Source organism: Pteropus alecto, unplaced genomic scaffold (genome assembly GCF_000325575.1).
Source record: "Pteropus alecto unplaced genomic scaffold, ASM32557v1 scaffold13, whole genome shotgun sequence".
NCBI lineage: Eukaryota > Metazoa > Chordata > Mammalia > Chiroptera > Pteropodidae > Pteropus > Pteropus alecto.
The window spans coordinates 1304240-1314855 of record NW_006434373.1 but is presented as its reverse complement, the minus strand read 5'-3'; the positions used below and the strand labels follow the sequence as shown (position 1 = coordinate 1314855).

Below are 10616 nucleotides of genomic sequence, written 5' to 3'. Positions count from 1 at the left end.
GCTTTTGGCTTTATTTTATAGTTAATCTTTAAACTCTACATGTCTTAAATGCATGCAAAAATTATATAGACAAATACCTATATAACCCATAGCTGCTTCTTCCAAAAAATAAATAAAACTGACCAACCAGCACTAAAATGAAACAGCCCTTGTCAAAATCTTCTTGCCAAACTCAGGATCAGTTCTCTATCATAAATGAACTCTGCCTTTCAGCAGCATTCAAAAGAGTTGGCCAACTCTTTTGGCTCCTGTGACAATCCAATGCTCCTGTCCAGCCTCTAAATGTTGGGAGTATTTCGGGCTTGGTCTTGAATCTTCTCTGTACTTTCTTCTTGGGCAATCTCATTGAATCTCATGCCTTCGGATACTATTTACATGTTGAATATCTCTAGCCCTGACCTCTCCTCTGAATCCCAGACTCAAATCTTCTCTTGCTCACCTAGGGCCAGCCATCCACCCTCAGTACAGAACTCCTCTGGAAAGACCGAGATAGAAGCCTTGTCCCTGATACTTGTAGGGGACAAGGCCACGAGCAGCCTGGGTTCACTGTGGCCCATAAGCTCAACCCACAGCTTCAGCTGTCTACACGATCTGTAGGTGGTACAGTTTCTGGTAAACATTTGTCCATTCACACAGGCCTTGTGCCTTGTGACTCAACGAGAGTATGACCATGGCTATTTGATGAAAGTGCTCTTTTCCTAATAAGTGAGATTTTCCATTATAGTTGGCTATATCCTTCTGTCTTATATTTTAAGGACACATTCTCCATAGGGACAGGAGACTCACAATGCCCTGAATTCTGCTAATGACATATATGTAAGAAGGAAAGGCAGACCTATCCCCTCTTTAGTCAAGCCTATTAACGCAACAGGACATGAGGGAGGCAAGTTCACCTGAGGACAACTGTGCCTTTGGATACTGTACCTGAATTTCCTGGGTGGAAGAGGTGTCCTCAATGACAGAAAAGCTAGGTTAAAGCTTACTTGAGCTGCCCAGGGCAAGAAACTTCATTCTACCAGAACACAAGAGTGCTATTTATTAAAAACCTACTATGAAACAGACCACATGCATATATCTTTATCTCTAATCTTTACAACAATCCAGAAAGATTAGAATCATCATCATTCTCAGGATGAAGAAGTAACCATTCCAGGGCCATGCCAGGGGTACCTGCCTCCAGAGCCAATTCACCCTGTGGTGGGGGCCCCCCACTCATCATCAAAGCCTTTGCTGATTCTGGATGCTGGGATCCTGTTCCATGACAGGCCTTCCTATCAGTGGCATCTACAATGGGTCTAAAATGAGTTTGTCCAAGGCCTCATCTAACCACCACCTCCGGCTGCCCTGATCCTCAGTGGTCCAAACCTCTGTCTTCCAGACCCATAGATATTTTGAGTGAGACCTGCAGCCTGGCCCTGCCAGGACCGTCCCGATTCCATTGATGTGGCCCCATAACCAATAAATCTGGCCTATTCACTTAATAGCTCTTTGGTTCAGATAGAGTTTGGGTTCCTAAAGTAGAATTTTCTAGAATAGTTCCTACTGAGAATTATTCTCTGGAGCAAACTTCGGAAAAGAATAAAAGCAGGCTCCAAGGTCAAAAAACTTTGGGAAATTTCTCTTGGAGATACACACTATACCATCATTTCTGGGAAGCTTTGCATAGAGAAACCTGCTTCAAATTTCTGGTTTTATGAATTTTTAAATTAAAATTAAATATACGTCCTAAGAAGTTCTGACTTCCACCATGGATTGATTCCTTTCTGCATAGCCAAAATTCCTGATACCACCTTTTATTTTAAAGAGACTCTACACCCAAAGGAATCAGACGTAGATATTAATTAAAATATACAGTCGCCCCTAGGTATCTGTGGGAGATTGGTTCCAGAACACTCCCCCATACCAAAATCCGAGATGCTCAAGTCACTTATATAAAACATAGTATTTGCATGTAACGTATACACATCCTCTCATACTTTAAATCATTTCTAGATTATTTGTAATATCTAATATAATGTAAACCTATGTAAAAAGTTATCATACTGTACTAAGGAATGACCAGGAAAAAAAGTTCTGTATGTGTTCAGTACAGATACAACTATAGTAGGCCTAACTACGTAGGCACATGTCAGCAACAACATAACTTCTTTTATTTTTGATATTTCTGATCCATGGTTGGCTGAATCTACAGAGGCAGACCCCACAGACACCGAGGGCCACCTGCATCGTGCACGCAGAGTGGTGGCATCCCTTTGGCTCTACATTGATATTTGCACATGGTCTAATTTCTTGGTTTCAGTGATGAAATAATTCACAAACTGAAGCACATTAAATCAAACTGTTGTCAACCCTTGTCACCCAAACCTGGAAGTGATCTGGGTCTCCACAGACTATTCAAGAAAAAACCAATACATGTGAAAGATAATTGCTTTTAATTTTCTAAGTTTTCACTTATGCAACATAATAAAGGCAGATTTATGAGACTTGATATGACATTTTTACAAAAACATTTCCCTCCAACATCTGGTGAGTAGTATATAAATATTTACAATGAAAAAATAGGCAAGGAAAAAGGAAATCTTCATTATTCAAGTCAATTTCTTTCCAATGCTTATCAGAATTCTGAAAATAAAATACTTCATTAACTTTCTAGTCATCCATATTTACACACTGCTTTAGCTGATGGTTTCAGAAACTCTAGGTTTAAGGATGTTTTTGTTCCACATCACTCCTACTTTGTTCTACACAATTTTAGAAGCTGTCTGAAAGAGTAAATTAAATATAAAAATGTAAACTTTGAAGGAAGAGAAAATAATAAACGTGTAAATGCACTAAGATATAAAGGTTCTTATAGAGGTTAATACTTTACAACACTAAAAACCAAAATAAAATGCTCTATATAATTTTCTTAGTAGGGACATTTCAATTTAATTTGATATTAACAAAAATCGCCTCTAAAGAGGATGTTAAAAAAATAGCAATGACATTACCATCTTAACTGATAAATATCCATTGCCCTAATTTTCTCTAAAAGAAACTGATTTTTTTAAAAGTGACAAATATAAATTATATCGTGGAGAGCTTAAGAAGCTTCAACAAAGTATGGTATCTTTTAAATATGAAGACTTTAAAAAATAAATGTGAATAGTGCAAACCAGCCTATTTAACTTAGTGCTATTACAAACATTTTCAACTCCAATGTATAAAAACATGACTTCAATTCTACCAGACGCCATGCCATTGGAACACTGAAGTATTTGTGGGCAAGAATGGTGGACGCCCAAAGCATGCCAGTTGCCTTGAGAATTTAAATGTGAATATTTATGTCAAATAATGCAATTAATAGCATTTGCAGCTCCCTGAGAGACCAGGAAACGCTTCAAGTGTGGGAACTGCGCCGCCCTCTGGTGCCCAGGGACACGCGGAGTCTTGGTTCCCTGGCTTTATAATGCTCGTTAAAGTCCAACCTAAAGCTAAGAAACCGGAGACTTTCATCAGAGCTGGTTGTCAATAACACCAAAAACTGCTGCACAATCCCCTACCTTAAAAAAAAAAAAAGAATAAAATATTTGTTTTAGAAAAGAATCATCCACAAAACCTACCCTCCACCCCCATTTTAATCCCATTTGAGGTTGTTTTTTCTTCCAAACATAAACACCCGCCATGGCAGCTGTCCCAGGTGAGACCTGCTCTGGGAACCCTAGAGTTTACTCACCTAATGGAACCCATAGTAGGAGATGTCCATTTTTACCAATACAAATTAGCAATCAATAAATTTTATTTAAAGGAACTAACCAACAGATTTTTCCATTTTGCCCTAAGTTCTACAAGAATAATCAAAACAGCAAAGCAACTGATGTTAAAACACCCTATTCTTTTTATCTTAAAAACTCAGTATTACATTTTCATCTTTTATATGAGTTATGAAAGAGCATTTAATCATAAAGCCCTGAAGGGAAAACAAATTGAGCATAAAAAACGGACACAAGCCACATTTTTAGGGTCACAAGGCCTTCTGTGGATGTCAGGCTGCAGTCCCCACCCTGAAGGGCCGGGCCGAGTGCAGCTGTATCACCTCCTGACCACGGGGGCTTTGTAAAGATGATGGGCTATGACTGAAGTTTACTCAAACTTTACTACTTGACAAAGTTACTGACAGCTTCTATTCAGGGTTGAAAGAACCACTTAGTAAGGTTCTACTGCCTGTCGCAGCTAGCAGACATTTATTTATCTGTTCAAGGTGAAGTGTTGTTTGTCTCCACACTTTCAAGGTTTGGAAAAGTTCTCAGCTGCAGAGAAAAAGTCACCAAAACACGATAATCCTTTCCAAATTCTATCAGCTGTCACTTTCCCTCTCCTTGCTTCTGAGGAAGTTGCTGGTATGCAAGGAGACTCATATATATTATACAAAGTAATTTTACATTTGAGCAAGTACATAGTCTGTATGTATGTGAACATCACTTTGTCTTTCTAGGTGATAGAAGACTCAGGAGAAAGTTCCTAAAGAATTATATTGCTAAAAACGTAGACAGTGACTTCTTATTAAGTGATCAAATGTGATGATGTGTGAAACTCACTACAAGGAAATCTGAGGAATATTTCTTTTGATAGGTTTGAGACTCTGGGTATTCATTCATAAGCAGTTAATGACAAGTGGCTGCTAATGCCCTACCATTTCAAGCCCTGATACAAAGAGAACAGAAAAGGACTTTTTCTGTTAAGGAAACATGAACGGTAATGATTTAAAGATTACAACTATAATAGGAGTAAAACTAAAATGATATTAAGATCGCCTTTTTAAAAATGTACTAACTCTATCACGAAAATGTATAACCATCATTCTCTCTTTTAGAAATTACCACATGGATACATTTTTAAGTTATATATTACTCTTTTTTAGCTGTACAACTATCTTAATAACATGGAACTAACCATTAGGTATCCTTTTTTAAGAAATATAAACACAAACTCTTTTTACAATACAGGGTCGAGAAGATATTTTATTATCAAAACACCTATCCAATAAAGATATTTCTGCACTGAACATAAACCAGTCATTACCACCGTTCGTGAAACATGTTTTCAACAAAATACAACAGTAGGTCAAAGACCACTTGCAAAGGGGACAGATTTCCCCCTTAGATATGCTGAAGAAAAATATAAAATTAAAAAGCACCAGGATCCTAGGAAGTAAACTATATACATACCTATGGAACAGTGTGGTGATGTTTCATTTTAAATTTTGAACCACATGACTACACTAGCACATAAAAACATAATTTTTAAAAGTCTAAGTGTCAATCCTTGATTTGTCTAATTAATTATTAGCAGCTGAATGAAAAATTCATAAAAATCTTTTCACCTTTATTTCTAATATGAAATCAGAAACCAAACCTACAAAATAGAAATAAAGAACACAACATACAGACTCTCTATCAGCTTCTCTTGTCAGCAACTTCAGGTCTGTTCTCCCTGAGCTTAACCACCTGGTTGCCGTGGCTACTCAGCTTTCTCACACAAGCAGCTCCCTGCACTATGATCCTGACATACCTCCTTGGGCTCTCCTCTCTCCAGCATGTCACACATTGCTGCCTCACCTCAGGGCTCACTAAGAAGCCTGAGCTGCAGAGATGCACACTGGTCAGTCTTCCCAGAGCTGGCTCCACCACTAACACCAGAATCATCCCAGGTAGGGTTTCCAGACCTGGCTGCATCACAGAGCAGTCAGATCAGTACCTTTGGGAAGGGTCACAGCCAAGGTTGGGAACCACTGTAGGTGCTACTCACAACTACACTGATAGAAATTATTCCTTTTAAATCATTTTGATAGCCAAATGTCAGTTACAGAAAATGTGCAATGTGATTTGAATAGCATTTTGTTACTGTAATGTGCACCTGGTAGAAATGCGTCAATATTCGCAACTGGGAACACATTTTTGGTATAGATTCTTGAAATTCTTGAATCCTCTTGTTCTCCTCCTCTTCCTCTGCTGCTGTCACTCCCCACTGGCCCTAAAATCAGGTTGGAAGAAACTGTTAGAGTGGGACCGAGATGAAATGTTAGGAGCAGGAAGATCTGCTTTCTATGCTCCTCTATACTGCTAAGAACTTTTATAATTTTCCAATGCCAAATTATTCTCTAGCTTACTTTTCCAATTAATAAAGGAACTTGGAAATATTTTATATCAATAGATATGAGTAAACATAAAACTCCCTCATTGTTTTTCATACAGTATTACACTGTATATAACATGTAACAATTTAGATAATTTGTCACAAACTAACCAGTCTTTGACTATTACAAACAATGCTATAATAAACAGCCTTATAGCTTTCTATCATTTTGAACACATTTTTAATACAGACAATACACATAAAAACAGAACCAGATGATTCAAAGTACTGGCACCCCTTAAACCTTGCATTAACTCTTGACTTTAATGGGAATGCTTCTTACTATTTCTCCTAAGCATTATGTATTTCTTTGTACTAGAGATATATCTATCTACTATTTTTAAAAGATTGTTCACAATCAGTGGTGAATTTGACTAAATCTCTTTTCAGCCAGCATAGAAATTATCAAAGGATTCTTTTCATCAACTGACATGGTGAATTAACAGATTTCCTGAACCCTTGAGTTGCTGAAACCCATCTTGGTGAATTATTCTTTTAATATTCTGTTAAATATTTTCCACTAATATTTTATGTAAGATTTTTTCCATCAATATTTATAATTCAGATTTGGTCTTTTTGCATTTTGGTGTCAATTTCATAATGCTTCATAAACAGAATCTGGAAACTTTCCTTTTCTATGACTAGAACAACTTCATCACTGCTGAGTGGTTGGTGGGATTTCCTGGCGCCATCTGGCCTGATACTTTTTAGGTGGCAGCACTACTCGACAACACTATTTCTTGTTTAGTAGCTGCTCTTGTTAGAATTTGCCTCCTCTTCTATGGTCAACTTTGGACATCTATAGAAAATCATAAATTTCTTTTAGGTATGTAAATTTATTTCCATAGAACTGAGGAAAATCATAGATTTTTTTTCTCATTTATTCTGTATATTTGTGCTTTTTCCTCCCATTACCTATTAGGTTAGTTAATTGCTTATTTCCCACCAGCCTTGGGACTCCCAGAAAGAATGAGCTCTTGGATTTTATTCACTCTTTTTTTGTTTTCTATTTCATTAATTTTTGCTCTTGTCATTACTATTTCCTCTGGCCTTCTTTAGGTTTATTTTACTGCTGCTTTTCTAACACCTTGAGTGGGATGCTTAGTTTACTTACTGTCATTCTCTCTAGTTTATTAATACATGCATTGAGGATTATGGATTTTCATAATTATGTCCTACTTAGTTATGTGCATTTGAGTTTTCATGGTCTGAGAAAAACTGAATTATATTTCTAATACTAATGGGTTTTGATCCATTCTTCTTCTATTTCCTACTTTTTGTTTTATAAATACTGATACTATATTGTTTCCATCTTCATTGTGACTTGCACCTTTTATCATCACAAGGTATCCTTGGTGTGTTGCTTTTGCCCGGAACTGAAGTGCCACCTGCTTTCCTCTGAGGAATTTCATTTGCTTAGTATGCCTCATCTCACTCTTCTATGTCACTCTGTTCTGAGTATCTCTTCCATATGAGAACTTTCTAACTAGTAGGTCAGCCCAGACAATGAGCACTTTAGTCCTCTAACAAGCCACCCTCAGTGATGGGCAATCCAGTCCACTTACCAAGGGGAACCAGCCAAACACTGTCTACTATTGAGAGTCCTTTTCTTTTATTCAGTGGGTTTAACCTAGTTACCTTTATTAATAGGATGGATATGTCTGATTTTAGTTCTGTCATCATACTTTCTGATTTACCTTTCATGTTCATATATACAACCCACCTCGTAGTGGTTTCATGTGTGTGTTTGAGGTAGGGTCAAGATATAGTTGCCTAACACTATTTATTGATTATCCATTCCGTATTGTTCTCAGTGCAATCTGTGTCAGCAATTAATGACCTGCAATTGTATGGGGCTGTTTCTGGACGTTACTCTGATCCATTGATTTGTCCTTTCTTGAGCCAACACCATTAATTACTGTAATTTTAAGTCTTGAGTATATAGGTATACTCAATTATAAATGTAGATCCTCTAATTTTGTTCTTGTTCAATATTCTCTTCACTATGTTAAAGCCTTATGTATTTTCATATAAATTTTAGTATTAGCTTATCATTTTCTACCGAAAATAAAATAAACTGTTGAGATTAGAACTAGGATTACAGTGGATCTATAAATCAGTTTTCCAATCCATGAACTTGATATTTTCATCTCTTTATTTAGAATCCCTTTAATATCTCTCAGTGATGCAGTGGTCAGTAAAATTTTTTTGTATAGGGCGGAAAGCCAATATTTTAGGGTTTATGGGCCATATGGTCTTTCTACAATTATTCGACTCTATTGATATAGCACAAAAGCAACCACAGCCAATATGTAAATGAAGGGCATGGCTGTCCCAATAAAACTTTATCTACAGAAACGGATGGGAGACCAAATCTGGCCTACAAACCTTAGGTTGCTAAGCCTCATTTTATAATTTTCTATATAGAGGTCCTGCATATATTTTATTACATTTTAATGTTCATTTAATGGCATTTCTTTTAAAATTTCATTTTGTTTGTTGTTGATAGCAAGAAATACAATTGATTTTTGCATACTGACCTTGTTCTTGCTACCTTGATAAATTCACTTACTAATTCTAGCAATTTATCTAAAGATTATTTTGGATTTTCTATGTCCACAACCACAATTTAAAAAAAAGAAAAAAGAAAAAAGAAAGAAAGAAAAAGAAAAACATGACAGCTTTCTTTCTTTCATTTTGTATTTCTTTTTCTTGGTTTGTAACACTGGTTGGACCACAAAGTGGTGACAGCACCACGTCTCATTCCTACGACCAGGGGCACACTTCTTATACTACAGCATTAAGTAGGTTTTCCTGTAGATTTTTCAAACAAACCTTTTATCAGATTTTACTTGGTATTAAAATATTTTCTCCATCTGTTCAGATGATCATAATTTTTCTCCTTTAGTTGTCAATGTGAAGTACAGTATTTTTATTAGAATGATAAAAGGGCTTTGTATCTTAGAATGAACTGAAACTTGTTTGTCACTTCCTATCCTTTGATATATGACAATTTGGCAATATTCTGTTTAAACTTTTACACCCATGTTCAAGACAGAAACTAGTATAGAACGGAGAACAACAAAACCAGACCTGTCTAAATGCTGTTTTGTAAATATGACTTTGGAAACTGGTAACTATTTTACATGAATAAATTTGTTTTACAAATAAAAGCTATGCCTGAAAATTAAAAGCAAAAATAAAACCAATTAATCTGTGTATTCAGTTGGTGGCAAAAGCATAGGAGTAACTATTTCAAGGGGCACTACAACATGGAACCTGATGTACATACTGTTCGGTAACTATACTGGGCCTATACTGCTGGTGGTAGGACCAGGATTCTTATTCTGACAGAGGTGTGTGTGTACATGTGTTGCGGGGGGCGGGGGCGGGGTGTGTGACTGTTGGTAAATAGCAAATAACTGAGTATGCCAATGTTAGAAACCAAGACTTCCAATGTAAAACTTGTAGACTTCCAAATGTTATTTACAAAAAGAAAGAAAAGTGCTTTATTCCTAAATTTGAATTGAAAATATCATTATAAATGTAGAGTTTTTGAGAAGAACAGTGGGAAAAAAGCAGAAAACTAAGGACAGAGACTGAGGGAGGAAGAGGACCTTTGGACCTCTGCCCCAAAACAGCAAGAGAAGAAAAAAAGGACAAAATGCTGAGAGTGACACATGCAGAACCAACTTGTATCGCACTTAGGATTCATTACACTCAGCACTCTCAGGATTCTGAAATCTTTTTATGGGTCTTCTTGCAGAATCTCTTTAAAACTTCAGTGGACCTTAGGTCTAAATGACTGCTTCATAAATTATTTTGCCTACCTAATTTAAATAATTTTTCAGATACAGTTTCAGCTTTTAGATCTCCTACTGTACCCCTAGGCATATCTGAATAAAATACAATGAATAAACCTGACTTATTATGTAGATATGTTCCACTCCGGTGCTGATGGTTAACAGTCTGAAGAGAGAACCATCGACTCCCACACAACTGGCCGCCATGCTATTAAAAGAGTGTGAAAATCCTAAGGACCCTAAGGATTGATTTTTGTAGATTTATATAGTTTAGCAATTCTCTAAAAGGGCAGATTCTCTGAGGCATGTGGGCAGCTTAAAAAATCATAGCAGTGCCAAGCATTTGTTGAATACTTACTAAATGCTAAATAACTGACATACACTACCATATGTAAATAAGTAACTCACTCCTACTTTACAAAAAGGAAACTACCTCTTAGAGAAGTTAAGTCACCGAAAGGTAGAAAGCCAGTGTGAGTTATAGTCACGGTTGAACTTCAGTCTGTCTAGTACCTAGGCGTGCCTCCCTGTGTATGCAAGCTCTAGCATTTCAGAATTATAAAAAATCTCTCTGGGCAATACAAACAGAGAAGTACTCCTGTTTCCACAATATCCTGAAGAAATAACTTGTGCTCTAAG

General features: G+C 36.6%; 1 protein-coding gene across 2 annotated transcripts in view; it reads right to left on the bottom strand.

The window, feature by feature from the left end:
• Positions 1 to 2413: 2413 nt before the first annotated feature.
• The window catches only part of TUBGCP3 (tubulin gamma complex associated protein 3), an 80910-nt gene continuing 72707 nt past the window's right edge, over positions 2414 to 10616 (bottom strand). For both annotated transcript variants that reach the window (XM_025044972.1, XM_006909358.3), the window contains exons 21-22: positions 5896 to 6012; positions 2414 to 3538 (exon numbers count right to left, since the gene is read on the bottom strand). In XM_025044972.1, coding sequence (XP_024900740.1) covers positions 3380 to 3538; positions 5896 to 6012 — 276 coding nt within the window. In that variant the 3' untranslated portion in view covers positions 2414 to 3379. The remainder of the gene's footprint in view (positions 3539 to 5895; positions 6013 to 10616) is intronic.